Source organism: Phodopus roborovskii, unplaced genomic scaffold (assembly GCF_943737965.1).
Source record: "Phodopus roborovskii unplaced genomic scaffold, PHOROB, whole genome shotgun sequence".
Classification (NCBI taxonomy): domain Eukaryota; kingdom Metazoa; phylum Chordata; class Mammalia; order Rodentia; family Cricetidae; genus Phodopus; species Phodopus roborovskii.
This window is the reverse complement of record NW_026126616.1, coordinates 655,001-677,288: the sequence shown is the minus strand read 5'-3', so window position 1 is coordinate 677,288 and position 22,288 is coordinate 655,001. Positions and strand designations below refer to the sequence as shown.

The following is a 22,288-nucleotide window of genomic DNA, read 5'->3' as shown; positions in this document are numbered from 1 at the left end:
TTGTTGTGACAGCTGGCCTGATCATGGGGATGGTCAGCAGGATCCCTACCCTCAACCCCTGGGTATCAATAGCAGCTCCATAGTGTGAAGAGCAAAAGTGTCTCCTGACGTCCCCAAATGTCTCTTGGAATTGAAAGCCAATGTAGCCAAGAACCACAGCTGTAACACTGAACCATATCCATGTGCGCTGTAGATGCTGTGGGTACAAGAAAGTGCATACCGGGTGTCTTGGTGGTGCTCATCAGGTGCTGGACTGGTCCTAAAAACAGTGGGGCAATGGTTTGCCTGCTGCTGGGAGCCCCGCAGAGAGAAAGCCTGGAGACTCTTGCAGCTCTAGAAGTCTTGGTTGACTGGCTAAGGACCTGAGTGTCGCTGTCCTTTCCAGCTATTTGGAAAACAAAAAAACATCCCAAATCTGGGCAGGATGGGGCAGGGCGGAGGCTCATTTAGTAAAGGGCTTTCCACATGTGCATGAAGACTTGAGTTTTTCCCCTAAATCCACATTTAGAAAGGAAAAAAAAAAAAAAAAAGCTCTGGGGCAGACCTGCAATCCCATCTCTGGGATTCTGGGACCAGCTGGTCTATTCCAGCACTGAACTCCAAATTCAGGACAGCGTGCCTCAAAAAGCAAATAAGGTGGGGAGTGTTTGAGGAAGATGCCTAGTGTGGACCACCTCTGTCCGACACACACACACACACACACACACACACACACACACACACACAGAAGGCTGTGGTCAGTTGATACCTGTGAGAGGAAGCCAAACTCCTGGTGGAGTGTTCACCCTCACAGTTCGCACTCAGGTCTTTCCCCGTGTGGCAGTGTGATTTGGATTAGAGCTTTCACATATGCACGGTTTTCAGGACATAGATATGGGCTTGCTGACGTCCACCATGGTTCCGAGTCTGAGCTGCTGGCTCCTGTCCTATTTGGGGCTTGCGAACACAGTGGTCTCAGCCCTGCTGATCCCAGAGACCCAGTGCCCTGCTACCCTGCGCCTTATTTTTGCGTGCAGCAGACCTCCTTTTCTGCTCCCCGCCTGCAGGCACCCCAGCGGCTTTCATGCTCTTGTGCCTTTCACAGAGGATTTCCTTCCTGCCTGCTTCTTTCTCTGCTGCTTCTTCCAGCTTCAGGAAAGGGAGAAAGATAGACCAGCTATGGACTAAGCCCTGAATCAAGAGCAGAATATCGACTCATCACAGATGTGATCTCTGGGAAGTCAAAGATCAAAGTGCGGCCTTGGTGCCCTGTCGTTTTTTCCCAACGTAGCAATAAGCAGAAGGGTGAGAGAGGGAGTATTCTGAATCCAAAGCACAGAGAGAATGTTCCTTCCCAGTCACTCTGTTTCATCAGGGACCTCAGCTGATCAGGTGACCACACTGGGCAAATAGCTCTTAGTCCACAAATTGAAATGCCAGTCCTGTCAGGAAATGTCCACACAGACGCATTCAGAAATGCTTTTCCAGCTATCGGACAGTCCCTAATCCAGTCAGGTTGACTTCTCAGTTAGCTGCAGCACCTGCTGCTCAGCCCCATGCACCTGCGGACCAGTCATTCAGCCTGCGGACTGTATTTCAACCCCTCCCATCAGAAGCGGCAGAGCTCCAAACCTGCTTTGAGGAGGATGGAGGAGCTTAGGGACCTTATGTCCTAATGGAGCTGACTGTCCCACAATCGTGTATGGTGGTAGCTCCTCTTTTAGATAATGCAGAGTTTTAAATCCTCAGAGGAAGAAGTGCTTGTCACAGAACTTCATGTTCTTGGGGTTTGAGCTCAGGTAAAGTGTGCCATTGACAGGCTCAGTCTTGGGCTTGGCCAGACAATGCAGGATGGGACATTGTGCTGGTAGAGAAAGACAGACAGAGAAACAGGTAGACAAAGACAGACAGACAGAGAAAGAGGGAGGAGAGAGGCAGACATGGTAGCTCATGTCTATAATCTCAGCACATGGGAGAGAAGCTGAGGCAAGAGAATCTCCGAAAATCCTATCAAGCCTGGGCTATACAGTGAGTTCAAGGCCAGCCTAAGCTACAAAGTAAGAAGAGTAGAAGGACCAGCAATGATTTAAAAGATTTGGCTGGTCTGACTGTGGCCTGCAGGCCCAGCACTTGCAAGGCAGGCCAGCAGACTGGGATTCTAACAAAAGCTGACGCAGCCTGGAGGCAGAACTCCTTTTCCAAGAGAGGGAGACTTCAACTTTTTCCACTTTTTATTTTTATTTACTCTCTCTCTCTCTCTGTGTGTGTGTGTGTGTGTGTGTGTGTGTGTGTGTGTGTGTGTGTCCACCATGCCTCATGTGTGGGGTACCTACAGAGACCAGAAGACGGCATCAAGTATTCTGGAGTTAATGCAGCCGTGAGCTGACTGGTGGGATGCTGGGAACTGGTTGTCTGGAAGAGCACTTTTTGCTTTTAGCTGCCAAGCCATCTCTACAGCACCAGTTTTTTTCCTCAGGTGTCCCACCAATTAGCCAAGGCCCATCCGCATAACAGAAGGTCTTCTGCTTCTGTTCTCAGAGTCTGCTCCCAGTAAAATGGTCCAAAAAAGCACCTCAAAGTCAGTGTCTGACCAAGCAACTTAGCTCCAGTCCAGCCCAGCTGACACATAACACTAATCATTTCATACCTTACACAAGTGGTTCCAATGGTGTGCACAGTGCATGCCACTGTACATGAGACGACTTAGTGGCCAAGAAGTGTGTTTGATAAAAGATGCTCATCATATGCTGCTTCTTTTAAATCTGCTCTAACCTTAATTACTTAAAAAGCCTCTGTTTGATATGAGCCCCTAGCCCCCTTTCGGATACTTGTTACTCATTTAAGAAGAAGGCAGAACCAAAATTGAGCTGTCTTCATCAGATTTACTTTCTATTTACGGCAAGTGATGCTCATATTCTATTTGTGAAAGGGGCATAATTTTCCTCATTACGTGGATGTATTTAAATAAGACAAAATGAGTACATTTAAAATCCAGCAAGGAGCAGCAAAGACTGCTCACTTTGGCATGAAAAAATGGAACCGTTGTCTTGGGCCAGGGCAAGGCTGTGCTTCTGAGCTCAGTCAGCTGCCCCCAGGAAGATCTGCCCAGTGACCAGGGACAACATGCAGGCTTGATTAGGAAGTCTGGTCTGAGGTTGAAGAGATGGCTCACAGGTGAGTTCTTTGCAGAAGACAGAAGTTCAGTTCCCAGAACCCACATCAGGTGACTTCCAACCACCTGAAACTCCAGCTCCAGGGGATCTGATTCCCTCTCCTGGCCTCTGTGGAAACCATACTCACATGCACAAACCCACATTCACACAAATTAAAACTAAAGTCCGATTCCCTGATAAAGGAAAAAAAAAAAAAAAAAAAAAAAAGACCAGCATATTCCTTAGGTTTGCTAGTTCTGAGAAGGGTGAAAGAGACCCCCTGTGCTCAAGGTGTTTGGCTAAGTGTATAGATTCTGGAGCCAGAGTTGTAAGTTCAAATCTCAACTCTCCTCTTACATGTTTGATAGCTATGTAACCTAGAGAGGTTATGGAACCTTTTGGGACCTCCATTTCTTTTTGTTTGTTTGTTTGTTTGTTTGTTTTTGTTCTGTTTTGTGGTTTGTGTTTCTTTTATTTTTTTAAGAATTATTGACTTATTATATATACATGTTCTGCCTGCATGTGTGCCTGAACTGCATGCCAGAAGAGAGCACAGGAATGGGTGTGAGCCACCAGGTGAGTGCTGGGAATTGAATTCAGGACCTCCGAAAGAATAGCCAGTGCTCTTCACTTCTGAGCCGCCTCTCCAGCCCCAGACTTCCATTTCTGTGTGTAAATAGACTTTTAAAAGTCTGCATCAGGTGCTGGCGAGATGCCTCAAGAGCCCTGGGTTCAGCTCCGGGCACCCACACCAGGTGCTCACAGCTCTGGCGGACCTGCTGCTCTCTGACCTCTGTAGGTGTCTGCACAAATGTAGTGAAACATAAATCCATATATGCACACACACCTCAGACAAAATGCCCAAGAAATAAATGGAAAGGAAAGAATACTTTGACTGACTCTTTGAGTTGCCAATCTGTGGTCCCTTGGTTCCATTTTTGTGCTGAGGCAGAGTATTGTGGTGGGTAGTGTGCGACAGATCAAAGCAACTCCACTCATGGACTGGAGATGAAAATATACCTCTCCGCAGTACACAGCCAGTAACCAACTTCCTCCCGATAGAAACCATCTGTTCTCACTGCCTCCCAGCAGCCCACAAACCAGGCACATTAATCCCTGGGCTCTGAGCACCTCCAAAAGGTCCCTGATGTAAAACTGTCGGCCAGGCCTTCAACTCATAGCCTGTGGGGTGCACGTCAAGTCCGAGCTACTTTTTAGGTATGGATTTAAGCACCCAAACTATTGCTGGCACCAGGAACCACGTAAGAGTGGGTTATTGTACAAGATGAGGACAGCAAAGAAACAGACTTTTGTAAAGCTCACATCCTGAGAGACACGCTAGGAAAGGACAGCGTGAGCGCTAACTGAAATGGACAGGATAGCTTAGTGTGGCTTTCTGGGGGACTTACCATCAGCCATGCTGTGGATATGATAGGAGCATCGTGATTCAGGAGAGGCAACTAACAGGAGAAGAGCACAAAGCGCTTGCTGGGCCTTTTTAGAAATTGGGTTTCTAGGGCTGAGGGTATAGTTAAATTGGTAGGGTGTGCCTATAATGCCCAAAGAAGCCCTTGGCTCCATCCTGGACACCATATTGTGTGGGTGTGGTAGCTCACACCTATAATCCCAGCACTCCGGAGATGGAGGCAGGATCAGTTCAATTTAATCCCAGCTACATAGTGACTTTGAGGCCATCCTGGGCTACCTGAGAGGGAGGGGGAGCAACTGGAGTTCCAGAAGCGCGGGACTGCAAATGATTCCATTGCCATCTGTGCTGCAGACCGTGTCCCTGACTGTCACATGACCAATGAACGGTTTTCCTCTCTGCTTGACGCTGGATGTAGTGGCTGGGGAAACCGGGGCCAGCGTCTCTGCTAAGATCTTCAGGTTGGCGTCGGTACCTGGAGGTTCTGAAATCTTGCTTCTGTCCACAGGTGACCTGGTGTCCCGGGCGATGCACCACCTGCAGCCCCTCAATGCGAAGCACCACGGCAATGGCACGCCCCTGCACCACAAGCAGGGGGCGCTCTACTGGGAGCCAGAGGCCCTGTACACACTCTGCTACTTCATGCACTGCCCACAAATGGAGTGGGAAAATCCCAACGTGGAACCCTCCAAGGTCAACCTCCAGGTGGAAAGGTATGAATTGCCTGTTTTCTGAGGGTCACAGAAAAGCTCTTGGCTCACCGGCCTTGCAATGGACTGGTATTACCCCGCTAGGATGAAGAGAGGATTGGGGGTGCAGGAATTGCTGCCTCTATCCATAGCACACTGGAGGGGACCTTAGTGACCTGGGGAGACATCTTAAAGCCTGGTGGGGTTTTGGAAATAGCTTTATATGTGGCTGGTTCTGTACAGGATAAAAACAGGAGTGTACCCGCTTATCTCAGAGGGGCAGGAACCGGGGTGCAGTCTGGCTTCCTTGTAAAGATTGTTTGGGGGTGCTACCTCCTTAGATGTCTTCTTCCTTCCTTCCCTCCTTCCCTCCTTCCCTCCCTCCTTCCTCCTTTCTTTCTTTCTTTCTTTCTTTCTTTCTTTCTTTCTTTCTTTCTTTCTTTCTTTCTACTTTGCTATCTTGGAGCCCCAGTGAACCAGAGCAGCTGCTTAGCCAGCAGAGGGTCTCTCAGATGGAGTGGATGCTAGGCTGTCCTGGGAGAAGTCGCTTAGCTGTCCCTGCAGCATGGAACCCTTGTGGGAAGAGAAGAATGGGAAGGGGCTCTGAACTGTGTCCCTCCATTTCTGTTTGCCTCAGCCTCCCTCCTACACACGGAGGAGCTGAGTTACACAATTTCTCAGCTTTCCTTTACCCATGATCCTCTGGGAGGCTCTCACTCTCTCTCTGGAGTCTGGGATTAGGAACAGCTTCCAAGAACAGGCTACCTGGAAGTGTCCGCTTCCTGGCTCCCTTCCCGTCTTTTCTCTAGGCTCCTGAGTCAGGCCCCACCCTGACACAGGCCTTCCCTGTTCTCAGTACAATGGAAATAACAGAGAAGTACCTAGGAGAACAGTCTCTAACATATACTGCCTGGGTTCAAACTCAAGCACTCCTGACTAAAACTGAGGCCTTGGGGGAAATCCCCTCATCACCTGTGCCTTGGTTTCTTCTGTAAAATGGGATAATAAAAGAATGTTTTTCACAGGGCTGTTGGAAACACAGTGTCCAATCAATGCCCCTCTTGATCTTGTCACCATTAGCCATCAAGCTCATATAGCTGATTGACTCCCAGCCTGGGGTCCTTTCTATCACTTGAAGTGGTTCTTTAAAAACTGGGTAGATGCTGTTTCTACCACAGTAGCTGGGCCTGGGAGGAATTCCTTAAGACCCTCCCACTTCTCAGCTTTCTGCTAAAACAAGAGGATGAAAATTGGACAGGCAATGGGAATCTTCCTGGGTTTTAGGAATTCCAAGTTAGTGTCAGTAACCAGTCATCTGAAGCTGAGGGGTCAGGAGTCACCTAGGTCCCTCACTTTCCATGTGAAGTCGGTACACACCCTAGGCAAATCCCCATGGGCAGACACATCCCACATGGGGAGGTGATGGAATGTCCATGATCCCTGAACAAAGTCTAACTGTAGCCAGACACGCCAACACCTTGATTTCTTTGACTATAGATAGAAAGAGCCTCAGCCTAAGTGGTACCAAGCTTTTCAGAGCCTAGACAGTGTTGAGATTCCTTGCTCACCTTCCTGTATCACCTTTAACTTTTGCCTCTCTGTAGATGATGCTTCTCCAAGCCCAATGCTGCCTCCTCTAGCTCCAGAATCTCCTCATTCTACCCTGTGTTCCCTTCAGGTTCCCATTGGCTAGTCTCACACTCTGAAACTAATTCGTCCTGAACCCTTTGTTCTTTCCTGCCTAGTATTGTAATCTGCAATTCCATACAGATTCTTAGGCTTACACAATGCCTGTGACCTTCATGATGGTGGACTAAACATGTGGTTGACCTATCACTCCACAGCCAATGCCAAAATCAGTGCTAGGTGCCAGTGGGAAGCCAACACGCACTTATAAAATGAAAGCACGGGCTGATCCAATTCCAGCTGCCCATGGAACATGTCCCTTGGGAGTACTGACATCATCTTGGAGCTGAAGTCATCATATCCCCAAATCCGTTGCTCTTCCTGTCTCTGGTCTCTCATGAAGCCACTCTCATTGGCTTTAGAAAAGTAGGACTCTTGTACCTGCTCTTGCATCCAACAGCCAGCATGTTGATGTGAGACTCTTCCTGGAGAGATAAACAATTGTCTACTCAGACTTGGTAGATATGGCACCAAACAATAGACCAGGAACTGATTCCAAGCACGTCTGGTTTAGTGTAATGGTGAGTTTAATCAAAAAAACACACACTATATAAAGATAGATGCATAATATTAACACTTATGTAAATATTATGTATACATATATACATATACACGTACATACATACAAACATACATACATCTTTGAAGAGGGGTTTGGCCCTCATGGTCCCTTCCTCCAAGCAACCCTGTTAACTGCCTCTTAATTGTCTTAATCTTGGGAGAAGCAGGGTCTGGTGAGACCCTTCTCCACTCGTGTGTGTTAGAAAGTTAATGACCCAGTCTTCTCCAGGTCTCCTTAGGGTAATCACAGATACTGATGGTTCAGTAGCGCAACAGCCATGTTTTACCCAGGGGACAGCACATGTCTCATGTTACATCTGTGACATCTCATTTCTGTTCCCTTCTGCCCTGGCTGCAGTGGCTGTGCTTCAGGCCTCCTCCTCCTCCCTCACCTTGATTATGGATACTGATCTCTCAATGGTCTGCATGCACGTGAGGCTTAATAACTTCCAGCCAGCTCCACCCTCCTCACGGCCACAGATCTAAATGGCTTAGACCTAATGGCACCCAGTTGTGTGACCCTGCCCATACAATTGGGTGGCTCTGATATCCACTGTGTTTATCAGCAGCCATTTTCCCTTCTTGAGTCTATCTATGGATATTCAGAGTGTGGCTGGAGCAGTTGGGAGTCTAAAGAGATCCTCTAAGGAGTGCAGAGTTTCCAGGACACACTTGAAAAAGACATGAGCTACATGTCCCGGATTTCCTCAAAGCCATTTATCTCATCCCTTCCATTCCTCCTCCTCGGTTGCATTTTCAAAAACCAAAGTAGACGTTAGCATTTTTTAAAGTTGTGATAGCTTTCATCTTCTGGAAATCTTACAGCGTGGTGAGTCAGGTGGGTACCAGCTAGGAATCCCAGCCCGGCTTTGCAGTTCTGAGAACTTGAACAAGTGATTTCCACCTCTTTCGATCTCCTTTTGTCATCTGTAACATGAGAAAGGACAGTGCCCATGGGACAGGTACAAGCAGTGAGTTAGATGTCAGAGCAGAGACACCCAGGGCAAGCCTGGCATAAGAACAGCCTTCCCCACTGCTGCTACCAAAATAGAAAGGTGCCATCATACACTTTTTCCTCTGAAATGTTCATATCATTGCCCCCACAGAAGCTCATGAGTGGCTCTTTCCACAAGACAGCTCTCTTCTGTCCCTTAGCACTTCAGAGTTTAGTGTCTGAAACCCTCATGCAGGGATTTTCAGGGGAGAGAAATCCCCGGATTCTTCTCAATCAACTTCATACCAAAACCAAAAGAACTTACCTTGGGAGTTAGGACTCCACTTTGAATTATCTCCCCACCCCTATTCAGTGGCTTCATCTTGGTTCTCTCTTCTTGCAAATTTGGGTAGGACTGCAGTGTGCATGTGTGCGTGTGTGTGTGTGTGTGTGTGTGTGTGTGTGTGTGTGTATGTGTGTGTGTGTGTGTGTTATATGTGTATTTGTGTTAGTATATGTGTATGATGTGTAGGGATGTGTGTGTGTTTTCTAGACCATTAGCTCCTTAAGACCAGGACTGATATGGTTCTCTCCATGCCAGCAGAGAGCCTAGGGAATAACTGAGTAAAACACGGATTCTTTCATATCTCATACTGTCACTTCTAGTCCAGAGTCTTTTTAGACTGAAAAACTAAAAAGTAGACTACAGATGCTACTTTTCTGTGTCACACGGACCAGTCCTCCAGTTGCTACATTTTTTTTCTGGATGGTTTCTTTGTTCTCTGTGGCAATTTGTAGAGGCTCAGTCTGCATATGAAATCACTGTGGCCTGTGTTCTATCAGGATTTCGGGTACTATTTCTAGACCTATTACAAGCTGTCGAGCATGGTGGGTATATCCCTTGTTAAAATTCAGACAGATTTTGTGAGATTTATAATTAAGCTATTTGTTTTCCAAATAGCAGTGGTACGTTCCAACGCCTTAGTATGGAGGTAAGGGAGAGCTACTTTTTAAAACAGAACCATCTTATGTTGAGGACAAGTCCCCTGAGTCATTATGTTCATTGGAAATATCAGTGATTCCTGGATGTCTTTGGCCATGGATGAATTCACTCATTTGTCGTCACAACGTTAAAAAAAAAAAATAGGAGGACGAATAGGAACACTTTGTATCCTTAAGTAGCTGGTGCTGTCAGGGAGGTACACCAAACGGCTTCCCTTGGAAGAGTAGGAACAGGTCTGCCCGCCACAGTCTTTCTGGAAAAAACACAAAACAGAATTGATTCACGCAGCAATAGCTCTCACCTCTTCTGCAAGCAGAATTTACAAACAAATGTGTCTGAATGCCTTCTGGAGGGAATCTCAGCCACAACCATGATCATCACTCATGCATCAACTGCCAAGTGTTTGAGGAAAATTAATGGCGTGTAACAAAACAGCCTTACCATTCAGGAGAGTTTACACTTGAAGAAACAGAGTTCACAAAGTAAACATGACAGAACCTTATGTCACCCAATTATATTCTCCTAGATCCTTGTGTGGCCAAAAGTTCATCTCTACCATCACTTCTTAATGCACTTGCATCTACAGGGTGAGCAAGGCTCCTATTTCAACAGCCTCCCAGGGCTTTCCTAGGCTTGTGCAAAACATCCAGAAGACTGTCTGTAAATCTTCCATAGGCTGCTTCTTTCCCTGAGTTGAACCCAAGGGGACTGCTTAAAGCAAAGGAAATCTCTGAGAGGCTGGGCATGGGCAGAAGGCTCATACACCCTGCCTTCTTCTCTGAGAGGTTGACCTTGGATTAATTCTCTAGCTCTGTTCCCCTGGAAACTTGGAGAAATTGTAGTGTCAACTGTGTTACTAGGCAACACTGTGCACCATAAAAATGGCCACATGTTGATGAGCTAGAAATATTTGACAAGGACCCAGAAATTTAGCATTTCCTCAATTCTCTGACTCTTATAACCATCTTTTGAAGGGAACTTGGTGGCTAATCTGTGAGATTCTTCCAGGATATATGGGATTTTTAAGCCAGAGAAATTCTTACAATTATTCGGGCATAGCTTTGTCCCATATCTGGTCAAATGGTAGTTCCTCCAGGCTGGCAGAGTGAAGAGTGAAAAGTTCTTAGTCCTACTGAATAGGACATGGGCTGCTGGCCTGTTGTGCCAAACCAGGTCTAGTTGAGCCAGCCTCCAAAGGTTTATGGTGGCCACTGGAGCCAGAGAGCCAGATCTCTGGGCTCACAGGCGAGAGCAGTGTCCAAGTGACACCCAGTCCTGCATCAGTGGAGGTGACCCAGACACCTGACTTCAGACACTACTACTGGCCATGGGGTACTACTAGGAGATTTCTGTCACCATTGCCAGAGAGAGGGGAGGTCTCTGTCATCACCTTATCAGCTAAATATGACACCTGTCACACTGTGTAGTTTCAGATCATATATATGGCTGTTCCTTTGCAGGGAAATTGAGGAAAGGGCATTTGCAGTGTGGGGAACCATGGCACAGCATGGGAATTCTCAAACTGGGGAATGTTAGCTCTGGTTCTTGGGAGTCAGAAGTCCCCACTACACACTTCTACTTTGCTGTTTTTAAATTACAATAATACACGCATGGTTAATTTTCATAGTTCAGTACTTTTGACCATATTGGACAAACAAGTCATAACTGGCTGGCTTACACTCTCACAGCTGAGAACCAAGATACTGTCTCACACAAGGACACACCCTGGAAGCCTTGAAAGCTGACCTCCTCAACAAGGATTATAACATGACTTCTCAGAAAAAAAGATGCCCCCTCCTCCTTCAAAGAGGATCACATTGGCTCATTTTTTGGTCCCTAAATGCCCAGCCCAGAACTGGTGGGCCCAGATGAATAGGCACACAAAAGTGTCCTGCCTGCTACATAGCTATTGGTGGTTGGATTAGTTATTTGTCTTGTTGCTGTGACAAATATGTTTGACAAGAGAAACTTAGGCAAGGAAGGCTTTATTTTGGCTCACTGTTTGAGGGCAAGGAAGTCTGAAAAGCAAGAGCAGGAGACAGATGGTCACACTGCATCACAACCAGGAGTGGGGGGGGAAGAGGGGAGGAGCCTGATGCTAGCTTCTTTCTCCTTTTTATTCAGTCTAGAACACCAGTCCCCGCAGTTTGGGCTGGTTCCCCCCCCCCAGGTTAACCTAATCAGATATTCCCTCACACACATGCCCAGAGATTTATATCTGTGGTAATTATAAATCCCAACAGCTAAAAGTAGCTATTACTGTGGGTTTTTTGGAAACTGGTCTTGATCTTGACCACCATTCAAATGATTTGTAATGAAGAAAACAAGCATGTCAAATTTGAAATAATTGATGTTAGGGGGCAAAGTTTTATAATGTGATATAATTGCAAATTGAACATAGCTGCAACTTGCTTTAACTGGCCAGGGGAAAAATTATTTTAACCCCAGTAAATGTCAGTCTGAAAGCTTTAAAGTTCATGAGTGAGCCAGCAAGTCAACATGGTGCACACATTAGAAGATGCTACTCCATGGGCCAAAATCAGGTCTATTGCCTAGTTTTGAAAATAAAGTTTTATAGGACACAGCCACACTTATTCACTTACATATTATTATATGGCAGCTTTTGAACTGTGGTAGAACCAATTCCTAGTGACAGATATCTGAATGTTCATAAAACTGAAAGTAGTATTTGGCCCTTTCTAGAAAATACAAAATTGCTGACCTTAATGTGAATTGTAACTGTCACTTAAAAAAATTCAGATTGAATTTTAAATACCAACGCATTCTTCACAAGGTAAGTTGTAAGTGTTCACGAGGCTTTCTCTCTAGTCCTAGCTGTAGTTAATTAGTTTGCCCAAGGGCAGCTGAATTGAGGACTTGAACCCTTGGAGTTGACCTCTGGTGTGTTTTCATATTCATTAGGCTGTCTTTCTGTTAACAGATGATGGATTTTTTTAAACAACATTGGAAAACCTCTTCTTAAATCCTTAGAATCTTTTGTGACCTTTATGGGTGTTTACATGTCATAAGATGCACATATTATAAATGGAATATGATAAGTACCAAAAAGCTATAAGGAAGACATTCTGCATGGCCAGAGGCAAGCAAGCACCGTGACTAAACAAAGGTGTTTAGGTTGCTTCATGACACAGAGAGGGAATTTTGTATTAGTCCTGTTGGTTCATTAACTCCTGAAAGCATGGGTTTTCCGTGAACTGCTCTGCCACTGGACATGAGATTTAAAGTCAAGGGATGTCCTGGGATAGGTGAAGCTCACTTGCTTCATTCATGTTGAAGACCACCAAGGCTCAGTAGGATTAGAGGACTCACTTAGACCCACAGTCATCTTTACAGAGAATTTGCAAGGTGGTACCTCAGTTTCTTTGCGCATGCTTACCCTCCACTAGGAATACTCTGCCCCTTTCTATGCCACCAGCTGGGGGCCGTCCTTAGTTCATCTTTCAAGGCTAATCATGGATATCACTTCATCTACCAACCCTCCCTTCCCACCTGACTGTACTAAGTAACCAGAGCCTAGCTCAGTGCATAGCATAGCATGGCATGACATGGCAGAGCATAGGCACCAGGTAGATGTTTGCGGGACTAAATGGGACTGCACTCTAACACCTGAGAACACCGGGTGCTGCTTCAGAACACATATTGTCATTACCCTTTCTCACAGCCCCCAGCTCTACAGTTTACATGCTGTGTACCCTCCAGACCTCTTTCCTCAACTGCCAGCCATTTTGGGCACCTGCTGAACTCACATACATGCCTGTTGCAGTCACTGACACTTGCAGATGCCATTCTTCACCCTGTAATCCAGAATGTCATCCCTTGGATGCCTAGTGATTTCAGTGAGCACTTACATGGCAGGATCCTTGGGTGCATACCTAGTCCTCGCATGATCACCCCCTAAGCAGGAGCCTGACAGATGCAGCAATGTAAGCTCAGGACCCATGGTCTCAGATATATGGGCATGTCTGAAGGAGTCCTGGATACAGGATATGTCAGGATATGTCTCTCCTGGTCTGTCCAGGAGAGAATCTGGGGGCACAGCAACATACTAGGCTGGAAGGAGAGATCCACTGCCATCTGTGAAGATCAGAAAGGACCACTGAGGAGGGAGGTGATGCTGGAGTGACATACCATCATTTAATCAGCATCTGCTGTGTGCCTGGCATGGACAGGGTGTGGTGTAACCCTCACATTCCTGTCCTCAGATAAAACAAATTAGACTGGCAGTAAAAAAAAAAAATCATTCTTATTCAAGGTCTAACTGTATCTCAGCACTTTAAAAGAAATTGGTGAAGAATCATTAATCTACTCACAAGATACAGTGAGGTTTTGATCCATGTACATACCTGTTAAACAAGATCATGACTTGAGATCCTGACTCATTGACACTCATTAGCTGAGTGGTCTTGGACAAGTTACTTAACTACTCCGAGCCTCACTTTCTTGGGAAACTACTCCAGGAGTGCACATGAGGCTTTGGGACTTGATATATTTGAGCACTTTAAAGGTCTCTGTGTATATTAGAAACAATGGCCGTCATCACTTTGCTGCCATGGTGTCTACCAGATGGGCTTGGGACAGGCTAAGGATGGAGATCTTGATAAAATGTAAACTCTACACATTAGCCCTAGAGGTGGAACCTACACATTTTCTTTCTAACTAGCTCCCAGGTGAAGCTGTTGGGGCCTGGACAGCACTGTAACAAGGTATTACTATTCATTCTTTGGTTTACTTTTGTTCAAAGCAACCTCCATATTTTAGAGCCACATACAGACAAGAAATAGCTTTTGTAATGACTGCATCTCCCAGCTGTGGGGACTTTGTTGATCTTTGGTGCCTACGAGCAGTCCCAGTGGAGGCTGGCTGCAACCTCTGATCTCCTTACCCCAGAAGCCCTCTGCAGTCTACCTAAACAAATGAGATGTGGGATTGTCCCGACATGGCCAGCCCACAGCATGCTCAGCTATGGAGCCACCACCAAAGAACAGCTCCCAATTTAACGATCACCTGCAGCCCCCCCCCCAGGTGGCCCAGTGCCTCTACACAGCTCAAGACTGCAAATTAAAGCAGAACTGTGCAAAGGAGAGGTAAGGCAATATTTGACAGGGGACATCCTTGGGGACAGCATCCAGGCAAATGGGGCTTCGCCAGCATCTGTGCTGTTGATACCTGAAGCCTTGGGACTTGTTAAACAGCTTTGGCTGGGTTACTTAGGGAATTTTCCTAGGAAGAGGGACAGCTTGTGCCCACAGGTGACGACAAGCCAAGGGGCAGACTCAGACTGAAGGACAGCACCTTCCCCCAGAATGCAGGTATAGCCTTTTTCCTCTCAGAGGCCAGGCCTCTTCTGGATCTGCCCCCACTGGACACCACAGCAGGCTCATGGGGTCTGGCACCAGCTTCTCCTTGCTTTGTAGGAAGGGGGAAAATAGAGAGAGAGAGAGAGAGAGAGAGAGAGAGAGAGAGAGAGAGAGAGAGAGAGAGTTCATGTGGGTGCAAACATGTACAGAGGCCAGAGGTCAGTGGCACCATTGCTCTTGTCCTATCCACCTTATAGGTTTGTTCAATCATTTTGGTCCTTCGTTGTTTGTTTAGGGACAGGGACTCTCACCCAGTAGTCTGGGCTTGCTGGCTAGTGAGCCAGAGGCTCCTCCTCCTTCCTCTCCCTCCCCGCACTGTGGTTACAAGCACACACTGCCAAGGCTGGGTGTTTTTATGCGTGGGTCCTAAGGCTCGAGCTCAGGCCCCCATGCTTCCAAGGCCAGGGCTTATTAACTGAGCTATCTCTCCAGCCCATGAAACCTTCCTTTTATAACACACAGAATCATAGATTACAGCTGCTCAGCCCAGTACTGCAATCCCTCCCCAAGGGTGAGCATGTAAATTTAAATGAAAAAGAACCAAACCAAAGAGTCTGTTCCCCATGCCCACCAGGGGCCTTGCCTCCTTTCAGATGCTCAGCAGGGCAGCCTGGTGGCCTCACGGGGGAACTGACAGGTCTGTGATGGCTGACAGCAGTGTTTCAGGATAGCAGCCAGGGAAGTCCTCCTTCCCCAGGCACCAAGAGAGGAATCATTACAGATCCAGGCCCAGCGAGCTACCTGTTGGAATGTGGGCCATGTTCCCACTTGGATCATCTTACAGCCAGTTTAGCTTTTTTTTTAACTAGCAGATATAATGATGGGTTCCATTACGGCATTTTCATATATGTGGATCACATACTCTTGCTCATATTCACACATCTCCCTTTCTGTGGTCCCACTTCTCAAATAGACCTCTTCTTTTTATTTTATTTAACATTTGTTTTTTAATTTTACATATTGATCCCAGTTCCCTCCCATCCTTCCATGCCACCCACATCCCCTCCCCAGGGAGGGCAAGGCCTTCCATGAGGAATCATCAAAGTCTGTCAAGTCATTTGGGGTAGAGCCTAGGCCCTCCCTGGTGACTCTAGGTTAAGGGAGTATCCCTCCACAGGGAATGTGCTCCCAAAGTTCATGTCTTACACACATGTATTTCAGTCTTTTCCCAACTTGAAAGAAAACATGCTATTTGTCTTTGAGTCTGGCTTATTTTGTTAACATGATGACCTCCATTTCTTTCTACTCTCCTGCAAATAATTCACGATCTCATTCTCCTTTGCAGCTGAATGAAAAGCTGCTGTTTTTTTCCAACCATTTGACTATTTGGTTAATTCCATCTCCAAGCTTGTTGTGAACAGTGTAGCAGTGTACATGGGTGTGGCCCAGCATTGTGGGCTCTGACTTTGAGCCCTTCTGGTGTGATTAGGCTGAGTTATTCAGCATCCCCATTTCAAGTGTTTTAGGAACCCCACACTGATTCCCACCACTGCTACACCCGTTTACACTCCCGCCAGAAGTGAATGACTCTGTCCCCAAATCCTGAGCAGTATCCCTTGTTTGTTTTCTCTGTTAGCCATTCTGACTGTGGTGAGATGAACCCTCACTGTAATCTTGATTTACACGTCCTTGAAGGCTATGGATATTGAACATTTTTTTCATATACTTGCAACTATTTATGTTACTTTTGAAAACTTCCTGTTCAACTCACTTGCCCATTTATTAATTGGATAACTTCTTCTTCTCCTCCTCCTCCTTCTTTTTCTGGTGTTCCGTTTTGATGGAGAGGCTGTCTTTCCCCAGGGAATGATGGTTCTAGTTTTGTTTCTGTGGCTGTGACAAAGTACCCCAACAAGAAAACAACTTCGAGGAGAGCTTATGTTAGCTCACAATGCCAGGTTACAGCACAGCATAGCAGGGATGTTATAGCAGCAGGAGCTGAAAATAGCTGGGTCACAGTGCATCCCCACTCAAGAGCACATGCTTGCTTGTGCTCTATTCAATTTCTCCATTCTTATACAACTCCAGACCCCCCCCCCCCACCTAGGAAATGGTGCCATCCACAATGGGCTGGGTATTTCAGCATCAATTAACTTAGTTAAGACAACCCCCCCCCCACAGGCCAACCTAATGTAGACACTCTGTCCTTTTGACTGGTGTGTTTGATGCTGTACCATGCTGTTTTTGTTACTATGGCTCTACAGTATAACCGGAAGATATGTTATAATTCCTATAGCATTGCTCTCTTTGATTGGAACTGCTTAGCTCCTCAGAATTCACATGAAATTTAGGTTTTTTTTTTTTTTTCTGTTTCTGTGCAGAATACCATTTGAATGTTAATGAGTATTGTATTGACTCTGTAGATTGCTTTTGGTTATGTGGAGCTGCACTTGTAGGAGAAGGCAACCCTGTACCCAGAGAGTGAAGTCGAGTCTTACACATGCTACCGAACGCTTTGATACTGAGCTTTACCCTCTTTACACTTTTAACTTTGACAAATGTGCCTTGCTCTGTTGCCCAAGGCGAGTCTTGAACGTGTGATCCTTCCGCCTCAGCCTCCTGAATAGCTGGTTTGTAGTCTGTGCCTCCAGGCCTGGCTTAGAGCAGAGCTTCCTAAAGCAGCCATTTTAGGCATGGCTGTGCATCTCTCCAGAAACTCCCAATGCCAGCCGCCTTCTAAGGACAGTGCATCAGTGAATCTCCATGGGAGCCTATCCTAGTCATCATTCCCTTCTGCTATCCCTATCTGGTGGATAAGTTTGGCCTCAGAGAGGTTATTCAGTTTGCCTGTGTCACACAGCTAGTGAGGAACCTAGCTAGGACACGGAGGCTGGAAACTAGCAGAACTAGAGGACATCTGGTCCTCTGCCCACAAGATGTATTCCTGAGTGTTGCCTCCTTCAAAGGCTCGCTCCACACTGAGCCTCCACACTTGTCTAGTTTCTTGATTTTTATTGATTTAGTCATCCATCCTTCCTTCCATCTTGTTCTTTTGCTGTTTTACAGCTGCAATGTAAAGGGAGATAAATTCAAATTCTTAGTTATTTTTTCCTGAGAAGGTATGTAAGTTTGTTTTTATAACTACTGGAAAATGCAGAAAAACATAAGAAGGAAAACTAAAATGATCTACATCTTCTCATGGGTTCTGTTGTTGTGTGAGTTTTAAAATATTTGCACTGTGTATATAACTTTATATCCCTTTTATGCCACTTACTAGTGTCCCATAAGCATTTCTTGGTGCTGCAGAACATACATGTACATCATTTTTAATGGCTGTGAAATATTCCATCTTCTAAATGTACTGTAATTTGCCTAATGTTTCTCCAGTTGCTGGTCATTTGGACTGTTTCCAATTTGCCAATTGCTGTTCTTTGAAAACTACCCACCATGGCATGACTAAAACATCTATGGAGAGAGAGTGGATATAAAGAGTCTGTTTGGAGGAGAGCAATTGAAAGATAATTCACAGGGCCTCTGATGGCCAATGTGAGTGAGAAATTGGCGGAGAAGCCCAGACCTTTCCCCAAAATGAGCCTTGCCCAGCCAGCCTCCTACTTCCTTTTTCAGGAAGCAAGGCCTTGTGGGAAATGAATGGCAACTTCCAGAGGCCTGAAAACTTTCTTTCCACAATTGGGCCTACCCACACATCCTTCAGGGTTGTTCTACAAAGAAGGACATCTCCAAAGCACCAGAAAGCAAGCGTTGGCCATTTTTATACGAAGGTCATTGCTCCTGTGCCCGACTGAGCCAAGTGTGTGCATGTCTTTATAATTGTGGACTTCAGGTTATGCTCTGCAGCATGTCATGTTTTTCCTGTGCATACTAAACCCTGCCCAGACAGGCTTCCTCTCTTGACTGAGAAATTCGGTCAAGGTTCAGCCAGTCAGGCCCTGGCAGGCACAGGAATTTTGGCTAAGAGGCTAGCAAAAGCAGGTAGCTATTTTCCCAGGCTTCCCTCTTCTTATTTTATACCCTCTGCCTACACCCTGATGGTAAACCCCACCTTCCCACAGGCTCAGGGCCACGCTCTCAGCTGTGGCTGATGTCAAAGTTTAAGCGTCAGCTCAGAATGCTGCATGCTCCTGGCCATAAAGCTTCTAGATTGTGGCTTTCTTTTCTTGTGCTTTTCACACTAGAGCAGAAGCTCTCATATGTCACCAAGTTCAGAAGGACTCTGCAGTATCCCCAAGTTCAGGACTATGCACCATCACCAAGTTTAGAAGTTGTTGCCCTGGAGATGTTTATTTTGCATTCACCCATTCAGTAGACAAGTAATAAGCAGCTACTGGGTCGGGTAAAATGCCCGCTTTCATGGGCTTCAAATCCTATCAAAAGAGAAGGAAGGGAGTCAGCAAGCCAGGGGAGTAGAGGACTGACCTTGCCAGTCACAGAGAACAATAAATGTAAAGGCCCTGGTGCCGGAGCATACTTGACAAGTGTAAGGACTAGCCAGGAGGCCAAGGAGTCTGGGGCAGAGCAAACGGATGGCACTAGGAGCTGTAATCCAAGGTGGACAGGTCAGGCACGCAAAGGAACTTGGGTTCTTCTGAGTTCGGTGACCGTCTGTGTCATTGACTTCCTGAGGATGAGGGGACTGAACTGAGATGCATGGTGTCACTGGGCAAGGAAACAAAAGGTTTTGGAAGCAGGTGCTGCCTTAGTCTGTCCTTACTACCTAAAAACACAGATTTGTAATTAGTCCCTTGAGCAACTTCACAACCTGCTTCATCGTGAGTCTCATCCTTCTAGGTATCACTGAGCTTGCAGTTTATCCCAAAGCCTTTCACCCGTGCCCCTTGCCAGCTGCCCCCACACACACACCAGTGCCCTTTGCCAGCCGCCCCCCCCCCCAGCACCAGTACCACTGAGATGGCAGAGCTGGCTCAGAGGCATCTTGCTTCTGAGGAATACAGACCCAATACCAGCTCGCTACTTCTACTTCACGTCTGTCTCTCGAAAGGGCTAATGTGGGGAGGGGGGCGGTCACTGGAATTTATCCTGGGCCCTTGATAGGTTCCTAGGTCTGACTTTTAACCTAGTTTTTGCCCAAATCTCTCATTAAGTCCTAATGATGTGGAATTAATTCCTTTACTGCAACTAAAAAGAATCACATTTGGCTATTTTTATCGTTTTCCTTAGTCTTTATAAGCCAATACCACAAAGCACCACCTTTCAAGCCAAGCACATTTGCAAATTTATTCCACTGCATGACTTTCCTGGGGAGATGTGAACAGGCATCCATTCATCCCAGGTAGGGCCCCATGACAGACCAAGAGCCAATTATTCTCAAGTCTCATTTCATGAGCCAGGGAGTTTATTGGGGTCACTTACAGGATCATAGGTGAGAGATTACTCACAGGGCATGGGTGACTCAGTGGGAAGGCCCAGGCCAGCATGGAAAACACTCTGAGGAGCGCCTCCTTGAGCTCATTGCCCAAGCTGCAGGCAGCTCCATTGAAGATGTCTCCTTTCCCTTTTGTTAGAGGTAGTGGTGATGGTGATGTTTGTTTGTTTTACTGATTTCATAACGTTAAGGAGGGGTCTCAACCTTGTAAATCTTGTTACTTCAGGAACTTTCTGAGCTTCGTAAATTTTTTTAGCTTTTTGATTCCTGTGAGCCTCCCCTTCCCTCCTGGAGGCAGTGATGTTTGATCTGGAAGAACTCACTGTACAATACCTTCGCTGATTCATTTAACAAATATTTATTCATCCATTCTAAAGACTTCCGGAAGCCCTGTTAGATACAGCAGAACACAGGACAAGCCTTGTTCATTGCTGATAGTGAGGAGAAATACCCAAGCAGGAAGTTAATTCCATTGGCAGCCTGAGAGGTGAAGATGCTACCCGGAAGGATTGAAAGACGCTGAATATGGTGTGTGCCTCGCAGTGTGACAACCTGAGTTTGATTTCTAGGACCCACATAAAAAAAAAAAAAAAAAGGTTATGAAGATAATGCAGAGGTCTGATTAAAAAATGAGTCTACTCTGGGCCAGCAAGAAGGTCCACTGGGTAAGCCCCTAGCTGCTGACTGCTGACTAAACCTGATGGCCCAAGTTCAATCCCTGGGACCCACATAGTAGAAGGAAAGAACAAATTCCCACAAGTTGTGATATACCTATGCACACACACACACACACTAATAATAAATTTAAATGTAATAAAAAAGTAATTGATTACTTGATTATTAGGAAGAAGGAGGTGTAAGATACATACATATATATTATACACATAATATATTATATATTTCATATATATGTAGTTATGATCATAAAATATTTTTTCTAATGCAATAATTAACATTTTACTTAAATGACTGAATTTAGTAGTGAATCTTAACTGAGAGTCCCAGAGACATTTCTTTTACATGCTATAGAGAATAATTGCTTTCTTTGAGTTGTGTGGAAATGCTAAGGTCAAAGCAATCACTGAAGTCTACACTCAGCATTTGCTTCCTGTAGCAAGAATGATAAATGCTCAAACAATGATTCTCTTGAGGTGTCTCAGGACAGTTAATAAACACACCTTGAGACTGTTCTAGAGAACTATCTACCATGTTTTTTGTCTCTCAAATTTTAATTTTTATTCATTTTTTTGACTTGGTAAAGATCTAAAGAAATTTACATTTGAGAAATAAATATATTTGTCTAGCGTTTTCTGAACATATAAATAACTGCAATTACCCTTTTTGGCCTTTGCACTAAAAGAAAATTAAATGTTGTTAATATGCTTGGTTTGCAAATAGTTTTTGCTGATACAGAACATCTGTAGATAGTGCTTCGTTTTCTAGAATTAATTTAAGTATGGATTAGCTTGTTTTTGTGCCTGACAATCTCATTTTTATACTTTTTAAAAGGTTAGTACAGTCACATATCTTGGATCTGAGCTGGAGATTGTTTGATTTGGACTGGATTATTTAGCCTTTGTATCGAGCATCTTCTATCCATATCTGTCATTTTTGTGCTTTCTAAGCCCCTCAACCCCATGGCGATAGATGTCTCGTGAAACTCACTTTGGGTAGTCTCAAACAATATACACAACAGAGTTCTACCATGCAGAAGGCGATCCATAACCCCCAGTTGTGACTTTGTGTAGACTTCTGCTTTAATAATGTATGTGACATGTAAGACTCTATCAAACAGGAGCACAAGCAGAGTTCATTCTTCTCTAATCAAGCCCACCCTATGACCCATGACCCCTGCTCACACCTGATGACAGACTAGACTGACACCTTCTTTAAGCCCAATCTCCACATACTGTTTTTGGGGGGACAACCTTGAATCTCCTACTGGATTTCCCAGGAAGCAACTCTCTCCTGTGCACTTGCCTGCTGGATGTATCAGTATTCCATAGAGTCTCCCCTTTGCTGTGTGGAGTCCCCAGTACTGGAACGTCACAGTGCCTGCCCATGATACAATAAACTATCTCAACCTGAATACCACAAAGCACTGAACCTAAACTGTCCCAAACACTGATGACTAAT

At 45.6% G+C, this 22,288-nt stretch overlaps 1 protein-coding gene across 6 annotated transcripts in view; it reads left to right on the top strand.

Moving 5' to 3' along the window:
• Positions 1-22,288, top strand: part of Abtb3 (ankyrin repeat and BTB domain containing 3) — a 225,031-nt gene that overhangs the window by 136,248 nt on the left and 66,495 nt on the right. For all 6 annotated transcript variants that reach the window (XM_051206234.1, XM_051206231.1, XM_051206233.1 and 3 more), the window contains exon 3: positions 5,066-5,270. In XM_051206234.1, the coding sequence (XP_051062191.1) occupies positions 5,066-5,270 (205 nt within the window). The remainder of the gene's footprint in view (positions 1-5,065; positions 5,271-22,288) is intronic.